Source organism: Triticum dicoccoides, chromosome 4A, assembly GCF_002162155.2.
Source record: "Triticum dicoccoides isolate Atlit2015 ecotype Zavitan chromosome 4A, WEW_v2.0, whole genome shotgun sequence".
Classification (NCBI taxonomy): Eukaryota; Viridiplantae; Streptophyta; class Magnoliopsida; order Poales; family Poaceae; genus Triticum; species Triticum dicoccoides.
In genome coordinates this window covers 728,790,259-728,812,179 of record NC_041386.1, presented here as the reverse complement: position 1 = coordinate 728,812,179, position 21,921 = coordinate 728,790,259, and the positions used below count along the sequence as shown (strand labels likewise).

At 48.6% G+C, this 21,921-nt stretch overlaps 1 protein-coding gene across 2 annotated transcripts; it reads left to right on the top strand.

Annotated features, from left to right (window-relative positions):
* The first annotated feature begins 17,632 nt into the window (after positions 1-17,632).
* On the top strand, positions 17,633-21,627 carry LOC119288203 (probable methyltransferase PMT17). Of its 2 annotated transcripts, none has more exons than XM_037567837.1 (6): positions 17,633-17,845; positions 18,621-19,323; positions 19,414-19,624; positions 19,728-20,025; positions 20,493-20,960; positions 21,120-21,627. In XM_037567837.1, exons 2-6 carry the CDS (start codon positions 18,640-18,642, stop codon positions 21,346-21,348), a joined length of 1,890 nt encoding a protein of 629 aa, XP_037423734.1. In that variant the 5' UTR covers positions 17,633-17,845; positions 18,621-18,639; the 3' UTR covers positions 21,349-21,627. The 2 variants fall into 2 exon arrangements, with proteins under 2 accessions (XP_037423734.1, XP_037423735.1); XM_037567838.1 differs by having other exon boundaries at positions 17,633-17,850.
* Positions 21,628-21,921: the final 294 nt, after the last annotated feature.

Genomic DNA, 21,921 nt, shown 5'->3' with positions numbered 1-21,921 from the left:
TTACTCACCGGAACAGCATCTTCGGTCTCCAGGCGGACTGCGCCGGGCCTGGTGACTCGTATTACCCGATAAGGGCCTTCCCACTTTGGCGTCAACTTGTTGGAATTCTTGGCCGATTGAACGCGCCGAAGGACAAGGTCGCCTTCCTCAAGGCTTCGGGCATGAACCTTGCGGCTATGGTAGCGGCGCAAGGCTTGCTGGTAGCGTGCTGCTCTCACAGCCGCCCGAAGACGATCTTCCTCAAGGAGCACCGCGTCATCCTACCGCAGTTGCTCTTGCTCAAGCTCGTTATAAGCGAGCGCTCGAGGTGACCCATATATGAGTTCAGTGGGGAGAACTGCTTCCGCCCCGTATACCAGGGCAAAAGGTGTCTGGCCGGTGGCTCGATTTGGCATCATCCTAATCGACCAAAGAACCATCGGCAACTCATCAATCCAGTGCCTTCCACTCTTGTGCAGCCTGTCAAAGGTCTTGGTCCTCAAGCCTCGCAGTACTTCAGCATTTGCCCTTTCAGCTTGACCATTGCTTCAAGGGTGAGCAACGGAAGCAAAACAGACCTTGCTGCCGAGGTCTTGGGTATATTGCATGAAGGTGCATCTTGTGAACTGGGTGCCGTTGTCGGTGATAACCCTGTTAGGTACGCCAAAACGGCACACCAGTCCCTTGAAGAACTTGACGGCTGACTGAGCTGTGACCTTCCTCACTGCCTCCACCTCTGGCCACTTTGTGAACTTATCGATTGCAACGTATAAGTACTCAAAGCCCCCGACGGCGCGGGGGAAAGGGCCCAGTATGTCGAGCCCCCAGACTGAAAAGGGCCAGGAGAGAGGAATGGTTTGAAGGTCTTGAGCTGGTTGATGGAGCTTCTTTGAATGGAACTGACGCGCTTCACACCTGGTGACTAGTGTCGTCGCATCCTGGAAGGCGGTGGGCCAGAAGAAGCCTTGCCGGAATGCCTTGCCGGCAAGGGCCCTTGACCCAATGTGGGATCCACATATGCCTCCGTGTATCTCCGCCAACAGCTCCAGTCCTTCCTCTCGAGGGATACACTTCAATTTCACACCGTTCGGCCTCTTTCTATACAGGACGTCATCGACGAACTGGTACATGGTAGAGCGACGGGCTACTTTCTCCGCTTCTTCCTGTTCCTCAGGAAGTTCCCCTGTTTGGAGGAATCGGACGGTATGTTGTGCCCATGCTGGAGCCTGGGGCTCGACGGCGAGGGCTAAAGGAATTTCCTCCGCTATAGGAGCAGCTGTCTCGACGGTAAGAGCTTGACACTCCGCCGGAGCCAGTCGTCCCGTGGCGGGCTCAGTATCCTCGGCAACATCCTTGCCGGCGGCTCCGAGGAGCTCGGCGGGAAAGTACTTGCCGGGCCCTGATTTCCTCCTCTTATTCTGCTCTGTTGATGGATCAACGGATGGCTGAGTTAGCTGAAGCACAAAGGTACCTGGTTCCACAGGTAGCTTGAGGACAGCGCGCTTTGACACGTAATCGGCGATATCATTCTCCGCTCGGGGAACGTGTTCAGCCTGTATACCGTCGAAACGCTCTTCCAGCCTTCTCCCTTCATCGACGTAGGCCTTCATCAACGGGCTCTGGTAATCCTTGTTGACTTGCTTGATGACAAGCTGCGAGTCCCCCCTGACGATGAGTTTCTTGATTCCAAGGTCCGCCGCGATCCTAAGACCGGCAAGCAGCCCTTCGTACTCTGCCGTATTTTTGGTTGACACCTCCCTGGGGAAGTGCATCTGGATCACGTACTTGAGGTGCTCTCCGGTGGACGCGACAAGCAGTACGCAGCCCCGGCACCTTGTAAGGAGAAAGCTCCATCAAAGTACATGATCCAATCACAACTTGCCTCCTTGCCGGGGAGAGCAGTCTCTTGGGCTTCTTCGTCAGGCATTGCGGTCCATTCTGCAATGAACTCCGCTAGGACTCGGCTCTGAATCGTTGAGGTACTTTCAAACTTGAGGCCAAAGCTGGACAGCTCCAGTGCCCATTCCACAATTCTTCCCGTTGCGTCCGGATTGTGCAATATCCGCTGCAGAGGGAAGCGAGTGACGACAGTAATCTCGTGTGCCTGGAAGTAGTGACGCAGCTTCCTCGAGGCCATAAGAAGGTTGAAGAGCAGTTTCTGCACGCCGGAGTACCTTGACCTAGCCCCCTGCAGGAGGGAACTAACAAAGTAGACCGGGTGCTGCATCATTTTCTTCTTCGGCGGCACATCAACTAGCTGTGTCGTCTCTGTATTGGCGGTGTCGGGCTCTGCCGCTGCCACAACTTTGTCGTCAACCCCTCTTTGCGCCACCAGTGTGGCGCTGACCACCTGGTCCGTTGCCGCTAGGTATAGCAGCAACGGCTCCTGCGGCCTAGGCGCAACTAGTATTGGCGCGGAGGAGAGGTACTTCTTCAAACCTTGCAATGCTGCTTCGGCTTCTGGCGTCCACTCCATTGGGCCCGCCTTTTTCAGGATCTTGAAAAAGGGGAGGGCGCGCTTAGCAGACTTGGAAATGAACCTGCCCATGGCGGCAACGCAACCAGCAAGCCGACGCACATCCTTGATTCGCTTGGGTGCCTCAATCTGCTCTATAGCTTTGATTTTGTCCGGATTGGCCTCTATCCCACGTTGTGACACCAAGAATCCAAGAAGCTTGCCGGACGGGACGCCAAAGACGCACTTCTCAGGGTTCAGCTTGAGATTGATCTTGCGCAGGTTCGCAAATGTTTCTTGCAAATCTGGTATGAGGGTTGCCCTATCCTTGGTTTTGAGCACTATGTCATCCATATAAGCTTCCATATTTCTATGGAGCTGGGGTTCAAAACCAATCTGGACCGCCCTTGCGAACGTCGAACCAGCACTCTTCAACCCGAAAGGAATCCGTATGAAACAATACATACCACATGGGGTGATGAATGCCGTTTTCTCTTCGTCTTCTCTTGTCATGAAGATCTGGTGGTAGCCGGAGTAGGCGTCGAGGAATGACAGCAGATCACACCCAGCCGTGGAGTCAACAATCTGGTCGATGTGCGGCAACGGGAAGGGGTCTTTAGGGCAAGCCTTATTGATATCTGTGTAATCAATACACAGTCTCCACTTCCCATTTGGCTTGCGCACCACGACCGGATTAGCCAACCACGTTGGATGGAGCACTCCCCTTACGAAACCCGCTGCTTCCAGTTTCCGGATCTCTTCTGTGATAAACTCTTGTTGTTCCAAAGCTTGCTTTCTGACCTTCTGCTTGACGGGGCGCGCATGAGGGCAGACAGCAAGGTGGTGCTCAATCACCTCCCTGGGAACACCGGGGATGTCGGAAGCTTGCCATGCAAACACATCGACATTCGCCCGCAGGAAGGTGACGAGCGCGCCTTCCTATTTGTCGTCAAGGGTGGAGCTTATGGTAAAAGCTCCTCCCGTGTCGTCCTCATTGACAGAGACCTTCTTGGTTCCCGGCGGTATGGCCCTGGCCTTCTTGTTTCCGCCGGTGGAGCTCTCTCGCACGCCCTCGACAGCAGTGCTACACTCAGAAGAGGTGCGCTTGCCGGAGTGGGTGTCCGAGGTCTCACCGGCCTTATTCTTCTTCCCTCCCGGGGTCCCAGCGGCAGGAGCAAGTGCCCTAGCGGCGGCAGTCGCTGCAACTGCTTGCTGGTATAGTTGGTCAGTGCAAATCAGCGCATCTTTCTTGTCGGAGGGGATGGTGATGATCGTCACAGGCCCTGGCATCTTTAGGGTGTTGTAGGCGTAGTGTGACGCCTCCATGAACTTGGCCAGCGCTGGGCGGCCAAGGATCCCGTTGTAGGGCAAGGGGATCTTGGCAACATCGAACACGATCCTCTCCGTCCTGAAGTTCAGGTCACTTCCAAAAGTCACGGGCAGCGTGACCTTTCCCTTGGGTTGGCTTCTCCCCGGGTTGACCCCCTGAAACGTGCCCGTCTCTTTGAGGTCTCCATCAGGGATCTGCAGTTTCTCGATCACGGCAGGCGAGATCAAGTTCAGACCGGCCCCTCCATCGACTAGCATCTTCGTCACCTTGAGGTTGCATATTGTTGGCGAAACCAACAATGGCAAGCACTCGACCGCAGTAGTGCGATCAGGGTGGTCCTCAGTGTCAAAAATGATAGGTGTGCTGGACCACTTCAGTGGCCTTTGGGCATCAAACGACGGCTCCGCCGCTGTAATCTCTCGCACCCACTGTTTAAGCCGGCAGTGAGAAGTATGCAGCGAGGCGCCGTCGTCGATGCACATGGCCTCTGTAGCTTTCTGAAACTCTTGGTCACCGGATTCATCGTCCTCTTCGTGATCGTCATCTTCTAGCTTTCTGTCACGGCCCCGGGCGGGCCTCTCCTGTTGCTTATCCTTGCCGCGATGGCCCTCCTGGCCGTCACGCTTCTTGCCGGACCCCTCAGCACCGTCTGGGCCCTTCTCCTTGTCCTGCCTCTCATACTCAGCCCTCTGCTTCTCAGCGAGGAGCTCAACCTGTCGGCAGTCCTGTAGAGCATGGCCCTTGGTGCGATGGATCTTGCAGTATTGCTTGTCGGAGTTTCCCGGCTTCTCGGCAGCCGCCAAGGCCTAGCAGGCGACACACCCGGCAACCTCCTTGCCGGGGTCATCTGCCTTGGTTTTCTTGGTGGAGCCGGCGCCTTCAGATCCCTCGACGGCAAGCACGGCTTTTCCTTTGCGCTTCCTGTTGCGGCGCCGGCCTTTCTTCGCCGGGGCGGCACTATCTCATCTGAGGAGTCGGTTTCCACGCCGGCACCTTCGCCGGGATACTTCCTTCCCTCTTCGGCCCGGGCACATTTGTCAGCAAGAACATAGAGTTCTGCTACATCTCTCACCTTGTTCATCGCCAGTTCTTCGTGCATCTTGCGGTTACACACGTTCTGGTGGAACGCACTGATGATGGCGGCAGGGTGAACATCAGGGATATTGTACTGCACCCAGCTGAACCTCTGAATATACTTGCGGAGACTCTCGCCTCCCTTCTGGGGAATGACGTGCAGGTCGCTTGCTTGGCCATGGGCTTGGTGGCCTCCAGTAAAGGCGCCCACGAACTCATGGCACAAATCCGACCAGGAGGAAATAGAGTCTATCGGCAAGTGCATCAACCATGACATGGCGTTGGGTTTAAGAGCCAACGGGAAGTAATTCGCAAGCACCTTATCGTCGCGGGCTCCGGCAGCTTGCATCGCGATGGTGTAGACGCTGAGGAACTTGGACGGATGGGTCTTGCCACTGTACTTTTCGCCCACGTCGGGTTTGAAGGTGCGGTGAGTGGGCCACTAGAACTGCCGCAGCTCACGGGTAAAACCCGGACAGCCTACCTCGTAAGGTAGGCCTCCAGGGCTCCCCGTTTCCGGGTGGCTCACAGCAGGCCCTGCTCGTTTGTCTGATTGGTGGCGCTCTCCGCGCCGGTGCTCGATAGTGGTCCGAGCATCTTCATGTTCTCGTTCCAGAATAACTTGGTGCTGGTCACAGTGGGTCCGGGGGTCGGACGATGATACAGAGATCTCGTCGCCCATGACGTCGCGATGGGCTAGCGTCTGCGGTACCGGGTGAGGAGGAGGCGAGTGCACCATGGTCGCGGCGCCGCCGGCTCTCCTGCCACTGGTGCGTGGGACTCCGTCAGAGCGTCGACCCGGGGGCTCCACCGGACTCGGTTCGTCTTTGTTGGCCATCGCAACAAGGCTTCGGATAGTGGCTCTCCATTCATCGAGTTTCCCCGTAGTGGGAGGGAAATCGAGGAGCAACTACGCGCGCGCCAGGGCTTCCGCTGGCGTTGGGGGCAGCGAAACCTGCACGGATCGCGACGCGCTTCGACTTCTGACCATGTCAGAAGGAGCTCTATCACGACCCCGCAGTCGCATGCCATCTTCACCAGCGCCACGGCGGGCGGGCATGTCTTCTAAATCCCGGGAGCGGCGCTCGGGGCTCTTTTCGCGGCGATGCCCGGGGTCCTCGGCGTGATTACGCCGTTCGTCACGCGCCACTTGAGAGGAGCACGCCGCCGGTGTCAGCGTGGGAGTCTTGGAAGCCCTCGCGTCGCCTTCGGGCAGGGTGGCAGCGATCATGGAAGGCCCTGCGCCACCCGCGGAGGGTATGGCTCCGTCTTTGGATTTGGCGGCGTGCGGCCCGTTACCAGACGCACGGACATCGCCACCTCCCAAGCTTCGGCTGCTGGGACGGTGTTGGTGTTCGCGGACGGTGCTCCGGGTCCTTTCTGCGACCGGTCCGCTGCTCGCCTGCGTCCGGACGGGATGTCCGGCATCCGGCGGGCCAACCGCCACCGTCATCTTCTTCTTGGGCGCCATGACGATGAAGAGGCATTGAACTAACTGCTAGAGCCGATTCTCACAACTACGCCCCCTACCTGGCGCGCCAAAGATGTCGGCGCGGGGACGACACCTATGGGATCACAAGAATCCCTACTACGGTTGCGGAGCACGGGTTGCGAGAAGGGCGGATCGAACAGATAGCACACGGGTTCTTTATCCAGGTTTGGGCCGCGAGGATGCGTAAAACCCTACTCCTGCTCTGGTGGTTCGTTTACCTGTGTTCTCGGGCTAGCAATGGGGCGAGAAGAGCTCCAAAAAGCCAAATCCTCCTCCTGGTCGCCTTGGGCCTCCTTTTATAGGGAAAGGGGTTGCCACAGTGGCACACAGGAGGCGGAAAGGGCACAGTGATACGAGTTTATCTCTCGCATTACATGACAAGGCGCATTTAATGCATCTTGCTTAGGTGTCCTTGCTTTATCGGGGACGGGGGAGAACCGAGTCTTGTCCGTCGCCGCTCCCTTTCGCGTTGACACGCGCCCTGGCCAGCGGTGCCCGTGGCCCCATGTAGGCAGGTAGGCAGCTGAGGTGGCGCAGCGGTGGGTCTCCATGAAGATCTTCTCGGCGCCACGCAGGTGCCTGCCGACCTGGTTGGGTCGGCAGCTGCATGCGAACGGTGGTAGAGGTTGGAATTGACGTGGGCCTGATGGTGGCCCTACGGGTGTCCTTGGCAAGGGCCTCGCCGTAGCCCCGGCAAGGGTCTTGCCGGGGCCCCGGCAAGGGTCTTGCCGTGGCGCCTGCTGTCATTCCCGGCAAGGCTCTTGTCGGGGGCCTTGTGGTCCTCCTTCGCTGGGATCCCGCCAAGGGTCGTCATCTCCTATAGTGTGTATCTGATCTTGAATGTCTTCACAAAGATCTGCATGCCACCGCGGGGATGTCTCCCGAATCCTTACCCCACAGGGGCAGTGGACTCAAGGGTGACTCGCTCCGTAGGTGTGGGGCGAGCTACCACGGCAAGGGTCTTGCCAGGTTTGCTAAAACCGCCCCCCGGCAAGGATCTTGCCGGGGGAATCCGCTTCGTCCCCTTTGCTCTTTGTGGTCTTGGTCTTGGCGTCGTTCTGCTCCTTTTGAGCGTCGGCCTTACCTTGGCTCACCTCCCTTGCCTTGCCGGTGCGGTGGTGTCCGTGGCTCGGACTGCCCGTGCACAGTTATAGGGGTACAAAAAGTGTACCCCTCCCTTTTTGTACACCGACACCAAGTATATTAATATTAAGCAAATTACCATGCTATTAACGACTCTCAAAATAATGTAAGTGAAGCATGAGAGTTCATCTATTTCTTCAAAATAAAACCACCATTGTGCTCTAAAAGATATAAGTGAAGCACTAGAGCAAATGACAAACTACTCTGAAAGATATAAGTGCAGACCAATGAGTAGCTAAATAATTATGCAACTATATGAAGACTCTCTCTCATTAAAGAATTTCAGATCTTGGTATCTTATTCAAACATCAAGCAAAGCAAAACAAAATTACATTGCAATGATAGCACAACTCATGTGAAGAAGCAAAAACTTAGGCTCAACCGATACTAACCGATAGTTGTTGAAGAAGAAAGGTGGAATGCCTACTTAGCCATCCCCAAGCTTAGATGCTTGAGACTTCTTGAAATATTATCTTGGGCTGCCTTGGGAATCCCCAAGCTTGAGCTTTTATGTCTCCTTAATTCCTCTCATATCATGGTTTCTCTTCTTTTTATCAAAAGCTTCATTCACAACAAACTCAACAAGAACTCGTGAGATTTAGTATAAACCAATGCAAAACCTTATCATCCTCTACTGTAACAAATCACTAACATTATTATTCAACATTGAAGACTAAATGTCTCTGCATATTTAATACTCCTATCCTCAAATAGAATCATTAAACAAGCAAACATATGCAAACAATGCAACCATAACAGCAATCTGGCAAAACAGTACAGTCTGTAAAGAATGCAAGAGTAACAATAGTTCCCTGACTCCAAAAATTATGAACTAAAATTCCCACTGTAATAAATTTATCAGAGCTTAATATGCAAAAATATTCAACGTTATACCATTCTCTGACTTTTCTAGGGAATTTTTGCAACAGCGGTAAACTTTCTGTTTTCAAACAGCAACATGTATACAAGCAAAATAAGCATGGCAAAGGCTATCCTTTACTTTTTTTATTGAAACTAAAGATGCAAAACATTATTCTAACTAACAGCAAGAAAAAACTAACAAAAGAAAATGACGCTCCAAGCAAAACACATATCATGTGGCGAATAAAAATATAGCTCCAAGTAAGGTTACCGATGAACAAAGACGAAAGAGGGGATGCCTTCCGGGGCATCCCCAAGCTTAGTTGCTTGGTTATCCTTGGATATTACCTTGGGGTGCCTTGGGCATGCACAATCTTAGGCTCTTGCCACTCCTTATTCCATAGTCCATCGAATCTTTACCCAAAACTTGAAAACTTCAACCACACAAAACTCAAAACAAAACTCGTAAGCTCCTTTAGTATAAGAAAATAAAACCACCACTTAGGTACTGTAATGAACTCATTATAAATTCATATTGGTGTAATATCTACTGTATTCTAACATCTCTATGGTTCATACCACTTAATACTAGCCATAGATGCATCAAAATAAGCAAACAACACAATGAAAACAGAATCTGTCAAAAACAGAACAGTCTGTAGTAATCTGTATCAAACGTATACTTATGGAACCCCACAAATTCTGAAATAAATTTCTGGACCTGAGGAATTTGTCTATTAATCATCTGCAAAAAAATCAATCTAAAAGCACTCTCCAGTAAAAAATGGCAGCCATTCTCGTGAGCGCAAAAGTTTCTGTTTTCTACAGCAAGATCATATAAACTTCATCCAAGTCTTCCCAAAGGTTCTACTTGGCACTTTATTGAAACAAAAGCTATAAAACATGATTACTACAGTAGCATAATCATGTGGACACACAAAAATAGTAAGGGTAAATATTGGGTTGTCTCCCAACAAGCGCTTTTCTTTAATGCCTTTCTAGCTAGGCATGATGATGACAATGATGCTCACCTAAAAGATAAGAATTGAAACATAAGGGAGCGTCATGAAGAATATGGCTAGCACATTTAAGTCTAACCCACTTCCTATGCATAGGGATTTTGTGAGCAAATAAGTTATGGGAACAATAATCAACAAGCATAGGAAGGTAACACAAGCATAGCTTCAAGAATTTAAGCACATAGAGAGGAAACTTGACATTGTTGCAACTCCTACAAGCATATGTTCCTCCCTCATAATAATTTTCAGTAGCATCATGAATGAATTCAACAATATAACCAACACCTAAAGCATTCTTTTCATGATCTACAAGCATAGAAAATTTACTACTCTCCACATAAGCAAAATTCTTCTCATTCGGAATAGTGGGAGTATCATAAGAGACATGAGCACTAAAAATTGTTTCCACATTAAAAGAGTAATGTTAAGAAAAAGGGTAATCATAATCATGACAAGATTTGTAAAATATAATCATCACTACTTTTTATAGCATAAGTTTCATCACAATAATCATCATAAGTAGCAACTTTGTTCTCATCATAATCGATTGAAACCTCTCCCAAGATAGTGGAATCACTAAATAAAGTTGACACTCTTCCAAATCCACTTTCATATTTATCACAATAAAATTCAACATCCTCCAAAATAGTGGGATCACTACTTCCTAAAGTTTACACTCTTCCGAACCCACTTTCATCAATATAATCATCATAGGTAGGAGGCATGCTATCATCATAACAACTTTGCATATCAAAACTTGGGATGCTAAAAATATTATCTTCATTAAACGTAGCATCCCCAAGATTGGGACAAACATTAATTTCAGCAAATATATTCTCAAATATTTCATACTCATCAAACATAGCTTCCCCAAGCTTGGGCCCTTTCATATCATAAGCATAATCATTCTCATCATTAAAAATATTGATAGCACCAATAGTATAGCAATTATCATCATCACAATGAGTAGTAGGAGCAACATCATTTGGGAGGGATACCTTTTTACCTTTGTTGCTCCTTCTTTTCTTTTTCTTCTTCACATTATGTGTAAGTTCAACCTTCCTCTTTGAGCTTCTTATTGATGAGATTGGTTGAATAGAAAGCTCCTCCTCGTCACCTGATTCATCATAAGAAATAATAGGAGGAGATTGGGAAGCCTCTCCCCTTTCATTAGTATTCTCATCATCCTCCATTTGCTTTCTTTTCTTTATGTAATTGGCAATATAAGGATTTTCAATGCAATTCACCGCACAATACATATAAATTTCTTCTAGATCAAAATGAAGAATTCTATCAAGGGCAAATTCTGGAATAATCTTAGTTATATGTTTTATTTCTTCATAACCCAAGAGCAAACTAAGATCATTATGATGTGCAAGGGAAATCAAGTCATCACAATTTTTGGATACGACACGATCATGAAACAATTTGCATTGGGTACTAAAATGATCACGTTCATTGCAAAGTTCACAAGTATGGCTAAGAAAAAAATAAATTTTTAGCACATGCATCTAGCCTTTCTTTCAACCATTTAGTTTCTAAGTACTTATGCCTCTTGCAATATCTATCTTCCCTATTTGGTGTGTCCTTGCAAGCCCAGTGCACTCCACAAAAATTGACATGTTTATAGGAGACATTTTCATCATAACTAGTGCAATCATCATTAGCATCATGGATATTCAAAGAATTCGTACTAACAACATTGCAATCATGCTCATCATTCAAAGATTTAGTGCCAAACAATTTAGAGATCTCTTCTTCTAGCACTTGAGCACAATTATCCTTTCCATCATACTCATGAAAGATATTAAAAAGGTGAAGCGTATGAGACAAACTTAACTCCATTTTTTTTGTGGTATTCTTTTATAAACTAAACTAGTGATAAAACAAGAAACAAAAAGATTCGATTGCAAGATCTAAAGATATACCTTCAAGGACTCACCTCGCCAGAAAAGAGCTTAGTGACGGAGTGTGAGTACCCTTTACCTAGCCTCCCCGACAACGGCGCCAGAAAAGAGCTTGATGTCAACTACACAACCTTCTTCTTGTAGACGTTGTTGGGCCTGCAAGTGCACAGGTTTGTAGGACAGTAGCAAATTTCCCTCAAGTGGATGACCTAAGGTTTATCAATCCGTGTAGGAGGCGTAGGATGAAGATGGTCTCTCTCAAACAACCCTGCAACCAAATAACAAAGAGTCTCTTGTGTCCCCAACACACCCAATACAATGGTAAATTGTATAGGTGCACTAGTTCGGCGAAGAGATGAAGATACAAGTGCAAAATAGATAGTAGATAAAGGTATTTGTAATCTGAAATTATAAAAACAGCAAGGTAGCAAGCGGTAAAAGTGAGCGTAAACGGTATTGCAATGATAGGAAACAAGGCCTAGGGTTCATACTTTCACTAGTGCAAGTTCTCTCAACAATAATCACATAGATAGATCATATAACAAGCCCTCAACATGCAACAAAGAGTCACTCCAAAGCCACTAATAGCGGAGAACAAACGTAGATATTATGGTAGGGTACGAAACCACCTCAAAGTTATCCTTTCTGTTCTATCTATTCAAGAGTTCCTAGTAAAATAACATAAAGCTATTCTTTCCGCTCAATCCATCATAGAGTTCATACTAGAATAACACCTTAAGACACAAATCAACCAAAACCCTAATGTCACCTAGATACTCCATTGTCACCTCAAGTATTCGTGGGCATGATTATACGATATGCATCACACAATCTCAGATTCATCCAACCAACATAAAAGTACTTCAAAGAGTGCCCCAAAGCTACTACCGGAGAGTCAAGAACGTGTGCCAACCCCTATGCATAGGTTCCCAATGTCACGAAACCTGCAAGTTGATCACCAAAATATACATCAAGTGGATCGCAAGACATAAATCAAGTGTTGTCATAAAAGACTCAATACGATAAGATAACTTCAAAGGGGAAACTCAATTCATCACAAGAGAGTAGAGGGGGAGAAACATCATAAGATCCAACTACAATAGCAAAGCTCGGGATACATCAAGATCGTGCCATAGAGGGAACACGAGAGAGAACACGAGAGAGAGAGATCAAACACATAGCTACTGGTACATACCCTCAGCCCCGAGGGTGAACTACTCCCTCCTCGTCATGGATAGCGCCGGGATGATGAAGATGGCCACCGGTGATGGGATCCCCCTCCGGCAGGGTGCCGGAACGGGCTCCCGAGAGGTTTTTGGTGGATACAGAGGCTTGCGGCGGCAGAACTCCCGATCTATCTTCTATTCTGGATGTTTTACGATACATAGGTATATATGGGTGCAGGGGGGTACGTCGGTGGAGCTACAGGGGCCCCACGAGGCAGGGGGCGCGCCCAGGGGGGCGCCCCCCACCCTCGTGAGCACCTCCCGTATTTCCTGACATGCACTCCAAGTCCATCAGGTGGCTTTCCTTCCAAAAGTAACTTCTCCAGTTGATTTCGTTCCGTTTTGACTCCTTCTGATATTCCTTTTCCTCGAAACACTGAAATAGGCATAAAACAACAAATCTGGGCTGGGCCTCCGGTTAATAGGTTAGTCCCAAAAATAATATAAAAGTGGATAGTAAAGCCCAATATTGCCTAAAATAGTAGATAAAGTAGCATGGAGCAATCAAAAATTATAGATACGTTGGAGACGTACAGTAACATATGAGATGCCTGCCTTTCTGGACATTCTTCACTGTGTCTTCCGGGAGACTCTCTTCCCTCGTATCGGGAATCAGGATATGGTTCACTCCTTTCTTGTGGACATGCTTCTCTTCTGCCAACATGAGAAGGAGGCTAACAATGGCGAGTCCTTGGACATTTCTCATGTTATGTGGTCTGAGCTCTTATCTGCTATCTCTGAGTGCAAGTGCCCGATCTATGGTCCTTTCATCATGCTGCTCATTGAGAAGGCCTGGGATAAGGTCTCATGAGATCAAGCGTCTGAGGAAGAAGGATAACTAGGGCCCCCAGGTCCCTAGATCTGGGGCTACATCTTCTGCTGCCGCCATGGAGACCGAGGAGGATGTTGATGCTAATGATGATGATGACTATGAGCCTTCTGGGGCAGAGCCCTCTTGGGCACAGAAGCTCAAGCTCAAGGTGAAGAAGTTGTTCTGCATGGAGGCTCACGGTCAGTACTTGACTCATGTGGCTGAGAAGAAGGCCAGGGTTCGTCACAAGGAGCTCATGCGTCAGTTGGGTGCCACCGTTTACCGTGGATCTGAGGACCAGCTTACTGAGGAGGAGGAGTGGATTCAGCAGCACTGCCCATGGACAGATTCTGATGCCGAGCAGTTCCCGACCGACGATGGCAGTGTAGACGATCCCGCTGAGATATGATGTTCGAGCCCCTTGCGTGCTATCACCTGGAGCCGTAGCACACTCCCTCTCTTTTTGGTGTCTCGATGCCAAAGGGGGAGAGAGTTTAGGGATTTGTGTCGTTGTCTGCTTTGCGAGTGTGTTTTCTTTGTGGTGTGTTTTCTCGCCGTTTGCTTCGCTTGGTTTTGTGCCAGTGAGACCTAAGTTCCAGAGATATGGTCTCCAAAATGTAGGGGGAGCGTTGATCCTAGTATGTGTGCCGTGCAGTCCAAAGCACCTATCTAGATAGCACACATCTAGGGGGAGCCCATCTACATTTGTGAGTTGTGGGGTTTGCGCATGTCCTTTGTCTCTCCCCGTTTGTGCAAATCCCGTATTGTCATCAATCCACCAAAAAGGGGGAGATTGTAAGGGCATATTTATCCCCAAGGTGTTTTGGTGATTGATGACAATGCTTTTGCGGACTAATCATGTGCATTGAGATTTTCAGAGATTCATCCTTTGGCACGAGATGATTCCCTCCCCTCGGTGCTTTATTCAAGATAGTGCAGCTCCTTCGTTTCTCTGTTGGTGGACTAGTTGCGTAGGAGTCACCGTACTATCAAGAGGGGATCCGCTTTGGTATGGCTAGGGTGGAATCAACACATACACATTCTTATTGCACCCGCTGTTCCTTCTCGCTTCAATGGAGCTCTCATTCCCCTCTCTGCTCTCTCTGTCTGGCCCCAGCGGTAGTACCGCGGGCCACAATGGTAGTACCGCCGAAGACAACAAGCGGTAATACCGCTTCTCAGCGGTAGTACCGCTTACTGGATTCTGCCGTAGTACCGCTGAGGCTCCGGGCCACTACCACCTTGACTCAAGCCCCCGTTTTCTCGTGTCGGGTTCTGCGGCACTAGTCGCGGCAGTAGTGGCGGTAGTATCTCTCCTGAGCGGTAGTACCGCCCTTACCACCGCGGTAGTACCGCTCTGGGTCCAGGACCCTGCTCCCCTCTTATGCGCGACAGTACCGCTAGGTGGCACGGTAGTACTGCTGGCTCAGCGGTAGTACCGCCCACCCAAGCAGTAGTACCGCTCTCTGCGGGGCTGCTTGGAGGGGTAACGGTTGGATTTTTTCCCCAACTATATAAAGGGGTCTTCTTCCCCAAAGTTGACCTACCTCTTCCCCCAAAAGCTCCATTGTTGCTCCAAGCTCCATTTTCGCTCGATCTCTCTCCCTAGCCAATCAAACTTGTTGATTTTCTCGGGAGTGGTTCAGAAGGCCCAGATCTACACTTCCACGAAGAGAAATTTGATTCCCCCCACTAATCCCTAGCGGATCTTGTTACTCTTGGGTGTTTAAGCACCCTAGACGGTTGAGGTCACCGCGGAGCCATAGTCCATTGCGGTGAAGCTTCGTGGTGTCGTTTGGAGCCTCCAATTAAGTTGTGGAGATTGCCCCAACCTTTTTTGTAAAGGTCCAGTCGCCGCCTTCAAGGGCACCAATAGTGGAATCACGGCATCTCGCATTGTGTGAGGGAGTGAGGAGATTACGGTGGCCCTAGTGGCTTCTTGGGGAGCATTGTGCCTCCACACCGCTCTAACGGAGACGTACTTCCCCTCAAAAGGAAGGAACTTCGGTAACACATCCTCGTCTCCACCGGCTCCACTCTTGGTTACCTCGTGCCTTTACTTGTGCAATCTTATTTGTGTTGTATCTCTTGCTTGCTTGTGTGCTAGTTGTTGTTGCATCATATAGGTTGCTCACCTAGTTGCATATCTAGACAACCTACTTTGATGCAAAGTTTAATTTGGTAAAGAAAAGATTAAAAAGTGTTAGTTGCCTATTCACCCCCCCTCTAGTCAACTATATCGATCCTTTCACCTTTCTTCTCCAACCAATCTTGAATGCACAAGCAAGTTAGGCAACTGTTCACATTGATCATGGTAAATATCTGATGGGTTATGAAACCAAGTATCATATTGATCATGATAAACTAACAATTTTTTGTGAGATTAGTTGCAAGCTACTCCAAAGGCATTATGAGGTTAGTTGCAAGCTACTCCCTCTAAACTAAAAGGAAACGAGTATCTAAAGGGTTATGTCTGCCCACTCCATGGGAGGTGGCAGCCAAGGGTGGGCCATAGTGGGGACCAAACCGGGTCATGGACCGTCCTCTTTTTATTTCCTCTTTGTATTTGCTGCGAATTTAGCCCAAGAGCAACACATGGGCCACTGAGAAAATGATTGACCTGTTCAACTATTTGTTTCGTTGTCCGCCACTAGTCTTCAATGTAAGTTAAAATGAGTTCAGTTTTTTTGATGCATTGGCGAGTTTTCTTTTAATCCATGAATGCATCATTTTAATGCTTGTAATTTGAACGGACGATGAGGAACAATGAAAATGGGACTAACTAAAAAAAAGAGATATGCCCTCTAAACTTGGAAATGGGTATCTGATGGGTTATGATACCAAGTATGCTGGCCCACTCCATGGAAGGTGGCAACCGGGTCATGGCCCGTCCCTATTTCTGGATTTTCTCTATGTATTTGCTACCAATATGGCCCAAGAGTGAAACATGGCCCACTGAGCAAGTGACTGGCCCACTCTATTTATTTGTTTTCACGGCCCGCCACTGGTCGTGGCAGCTTTAGCTAAATTTAAATTCCCCTAAATAAAGCTAAATTTGTATTGTGGGCATCTCGGGATCTCCTATCTGCATGACGCAAAGGGCAGACAGAACTAGGCGGTGCCATTGTGTGGCACCGCGACGAGCAGAAGTAAAATTCACAAAAAAGGACACACTTGTTTTGGAATCGACTCGTGATCTCCCACTGGTGACGGCATATTCCTAGCCACTACAAGTGATGACTCCTACTGATAGAAACGCAGCGCGAACATTAAAGAACTGAAGGCGGCCGCAGAATTGAAAGCATTCACATAATTTTTTAGATTATGAAGAATTATTGACGAACAAGATTTTTTTGAGATTTCCGAACATATCCTAAATAAAATCTGAATTTTTGGAACATTTTTCGACAACACGATATTTTTAATTTACGAATTTATTTCGAAAAAATATTATCTGAAATTCTGAACAATTTGTTAAAAGTCAAACTTTTTTAAAAAAATCGTAAGCATTTTTAAAAAATAGAAGAGTTTTTGTAAATTTGAAACCAGGAACAATTTAAAAAAATTCCTGAGCATTTATTGAATTTCTGAAGAAGTTTTGGAAAATGATAACATTTATTGAAACTCGAGATAAGTTTTGAAAATACTAAAATATAGTTGCAAATTCCAAAATAAATGAAAAAAGAAAAATAAACTAAAATGAAAAGTTAAACAAAAACTAAAAAAAATAAGGACAAAAAAACCGAAAAAGAAAAATAAAACCGATTCAGAAACCTTCTAGAAGTTTTTCATAACCGGTAAAAACCTAGGCTGGAACCTTCCGGTTCACAAAACCGGCTGTGATGTACTCGCTCCCTGTCTAAAATGGGCCGGTCCATATCGCTCGCTCGCTCGCTCGGCTGGGCCGCCCGTGTGCGAATCAACAACAAGTTGATGCAAAGCACGCCAAATAGGTAATCCGGGGCATCTCCCTATGCTTCTCGGCTTCTAGCCGTGCCCGTACCCGCCTTGCTCATCGCGCCACATGACCCCTGGTGGACACTGTGTTGAGGATTCTTACACGGCCCCATCAACATTCACCTTCTTCGTCGTCGGTCCGGGCGGCGGTGGAATCCACGGAGCCCCGGCGTCGAGGCGTGCTAGAAGGGCCAGGCCAAATCTTAGCAACAACAAGAAAAGAGGAAAATGCTAAAAGGCCCAGGGAAGGGATGGGTGTGGGCCGGGCTCGCGAATGGGCAAAGTAACAGCGAAGCAAACGCCAGAAAGAAATTAGCTATAACTAGCCAACCCCTAAAAAAAAACTATAATATAACCCGCCTAAACAATCCCATGGGTTACTAGATTTGGTTCCCCCCTTTCTTCTCCAACCAACCCAATTCTTCGGGGACTCCCTCGCCGCCGCCGCCGCTCTCAGCCGCAGGAGGTCGCCGCCGGATTGCTTCCTCACCTCGCCCGGCCGTCCGCCCGTCGATACTGCTGCACCCAGGGGAAAGCGCCGAGGGGAAAGTGGGGTGCGCCGCCCCCTATAGCTCGCTGCAGGGGGAAGAGGTAAGGTAGCCTTATCCCACACCAGCTCGCTCGCACTCCCCTTCCATCCGCGCGAGGCCGGCCGCCGAGCTTAGGATATGGGTGTCAAGGAACCCAATCTCATCTTTCTTGGTCTGGCCGAGATGATACGCCAATCCCCTCCCCCTTCACTGGAAAAAGGATGGGGTTTTTTCGCCGAAAAGATAAACTCTTTTCCCCCCTCACTGGTTGGTTCCTACGGGCAATGAGGCCATTAATTCAGTAGAGGAATATCAATTCGTTTCTCTGGAATTCGGGTTGCGTCCCGAATTCTGTGATGAGGTCTTGTGACTCTGCAGGTTCTTTGCTTGGTTCATTTGGCTAGGGAGGCCCCCATACATACCTGTGCGCTTTGCTTCTTTATTCCCCACTCGTTCTATGCACATCATTGCGTTTTTGTTCTGTCGACAAAAGAGTGTCAGGCAAGGATGATTGTACTGATTGCACCAAGTGCTCTTCTACACTTCCTGCAGCTGCCATTCTTGTTTAATTAGGGGCATGGAGGGGGGAGAGAGCTTCTTCTGACCCCCCATTATCCATTCACAGCTAGCTGCTGTCACATTCCACTTTGCCTTATCTGAATCCACAATCATATACTGAATTTAGCCGCAAAAATTCCATCCTGGTAAATGTTTCAGACTTGTCGATCACCTCGATTCGTTCTTTCCTGCAATCACACAGCGAAATCACTTTAATCCCCTGTCGAATGTTAGTGCTACCGCTCCATCCATATGTGCTGAGCTGCACCTTCTTGCAGGTGACAGGAACGGGGCGGGATGCGCCACCTGGAGTTCAAGAGGATGCGCGTGACGCTGGCGATCGGCCTGGTCGGCCTGTGTGCCACGGCGTACATCCTCGGCGCCTGGCAGGGCACCTCGTCCGTCATAAAGGACGCCCCTCGACCCGTGTACGCCAAGACGCAGTGCGACGACGCCCCCTCGCATGCCCCCAGCAATGCTTCAGGCGCCCCCACGGTCGCGTCGGTGCCATCCTCAGTTGCCCGTCTCGATTTCCAGGCACACCACCGGGTGGCCTTGAACGAGTCGTCGCTGGCGACGGAGATGATCCCGCCATGCCAGCTCAAGTACAGCGAGTACACGCCCTGCCATGACCCGAGGAGGGCGAGGAAGTTTCCAAAGGCGATGATGCAGTACAGGGAGAGGCACTGCCCCACGAAAGATAAATTGTTCCGGTGCCTGATCCCTGCTCCTCCGAACTACAAGAACCCCTTCACGTGGCCGCAGAGTCGGGACTACGCCTGGTATGACAACATCCCTCACCGGGAGCTGAGCATCGAGAAGGCCGTGCAGAATTGGATTCAGGTTGAGGGGGACCGGTTTAGGTTCCCCGGTGGTGGGACGATGTTCCCGCATGGTGCTGATGCTTATATCGATGATATCAATGCCCTCATACCGTTAACTAATGGAAACATCAGAACTGCACTTGATACTGGATGTGGGGTGAGTTCATTTGACAAATTTCTATGATATTGTTTCTTATCTCTGAAGGTTGTAGGATCTTAGAATGGAAGCATTCTGGCTGTTTTTCAGGTGGCAAGTTGGGGTGCTTTTCTTCTGAAGAGGGGCATCATCACCATGTCATTTGCACCAAGGGATTCACATGAGGCACAGGTACAGTTTGCGTTAGAGAGGGGGGTGCCGGCTATGATTGGAGTAATGGCAACCGATAGAATCCCATATCCTGCTAGAGCATTTGACATGGCACACTGCTCTAGATGTTTGATCCCATGGAACAAACTCGGTATGTTTTCACGACATTGTTTCAGATTTTTAGTTACATTGCACTGAACACATGTTCAATGAATGTATAAGTAGACCTTATGTTTTATCATTCTTGTCAACAGATGGTTTATATCTGGTTGAAGTAGACAGAGTTCTAAGACCAGGAGGCTACTGGATCCTCTCTGGGCCCCCAATCCGTTGGAAGAAGCACTACAAGGGGTGGCAAAGAACAGAGGAAGACCTGAAGCAAGAGCAAGATGAGATTGAGGACCTAGCAAAGCTGCTCTGCTGGAAGAAAGTAGTAGAGAAAGATGATCTTGCTGTATGGCAGAAGCCTATCAACCACATGGAGTGTGCTAATAATCGGAATGCCGATGAAATTCTGCAGTTCTGCAACAGCAGTGATGTGGACTCTGCTTGGTAAGATTTCTGGTATGATTTCTCTGAGTATTGTATTTTTTGTACGCTTGCAGTAGCTCATTATCTGTAGTTCCGGAACAACTTCTATTTCTGGCTGTTCTGAAATATATAGCCTGGTTTGTTTTAGCAAGATTATCACTGTATGAACCTCATGCTTTAAATCATCGCTTGAATTTCCTATTCCTTGAAAAAGAAGTAATTTAACAGGTTTCGCTAACACTATTCTGAATGGCGTCTTCTTAAGTGAAGCTAAGTATCAGTTTATCTTTCCTGTCAGTTTTGGAAACATTGTACAATCTTTTGTCTGACTTATGGCTCAGTTCACTTACAGTCATACAATAACCCGCCATTGTAGCAACCTAGCAGCACACTAGTACAGCCGTAGATGTTTAGAACCTTAAACTCATTACAATGCATTCTCTGTTATTTTGTTAATCAGAAAACAAACTGACTGTGTGACCACATAGGTACAAGAAGATGGAGACATGCATATCTCCTCTGCCGGAAGTGCAAACCAAGGAAGAAGTTGCTGGTGGAGCTCTGGAGAACTGGCCACAAAGAGCATCCGCAGTTCCGCCGAGAATAACCCGAGGTTCAGTTTCAGGCATCACCCCTGAGAAGTTCGAAGAGGAAAATAAGTTGTGGGCAGAGCGAGCGGGCCACTACAAGAAACTGATCCCGCCACTGGCCAAGGGGCGATACAGGAACATGATGGACATGGACGCGGGGATGGGTGGTTTCGCTGCTGCGCTGATGGAGTATCCGCTCTGGGTGATGAACGTGGTGCCTTCAGGTTCTGCTCCTGACGCCCTCGGTGTTATCTACGAGCGGGGGTTCATTGGAACGTTCCATGACTGGTGCGAGGCTTTCTCGACGTATCCCAGGACATATGACCTCATCCATGCTGATAAAGTGTTCAGCTTTTATCAGGACAGGTAATGCAGATAACCGATGGTTTGAGTTCTGTTGTCATGTATTCCTTTTCTGCAATTGCATGCTTGTGTTTCGGTTGTTATAGGGAAGTTCAGATTAAGCAAGTAGAGACACTAATGATCAAACTGTAATGCTGAACAAATTCTGGATAATGGTTGCAGGTGTGACATAACATACATCCTCCTGGAGATGGACCGGATTCTGCGGCCTGAAGGGACGGTGATCTTCAGGGACACCGTGGAGATGTTAGTGAAGATACAAGCCATCACCGGTGGCATGAGATGGAAGAGCCAGATCATGGATCATGAATCCGGGCCGTTCAACCCTGAGAAGATCCTTGTGGCCGTCAAAACTTACTGGACTGGGGAGCCTGCCCAAAAGCAGCAATAGTCGTTCGACGTCATCTCCTGCAAAAGTCCAGACAGAAAACCTTTCTGTCGAGTCTTCATCGACTGTTCTCTCTTAGCTTCAGGATATATCTGTATATAGTAGGTGGGCATTCGCTGTATCATCATCGGTTTAATTTTGTGGTCTCGACTCGCAAGCTGCGTTGCGTTGTTGCGAGTAGTGAGTGTGACACGGTGCGATGGTGTATACGATGGTATTCAGTCAACCGTTCAAAGAGGATATTCCCTCGTAGTTTTGAGAAAGCTGGCTCTGATGAATGTGCTTCTGTCCGAATCATTCGGTTTTTTCTGTTTCAGTCTGAACAATTTTCAGCCCAAGAAGGGCAGACCAAATGATCTTTTGAGCAAGGCGCAGAATCCAAAAACGAAACATCTGCTCAAAAACTGGCACGCAGCTTGCCAAAAGAAAGGCTCGATTCGTGAACAAATATGAATTATTTTTGACTGAATCGTTCTCTTTTTCGTAAAAAGTTCAGACTAAAAGAGGTGGCCCAGGCAGAATGTATGATAAGCCAAGCTGAATGTGTTGGTTTCCAGACTATTTCTTCTTCAGAAT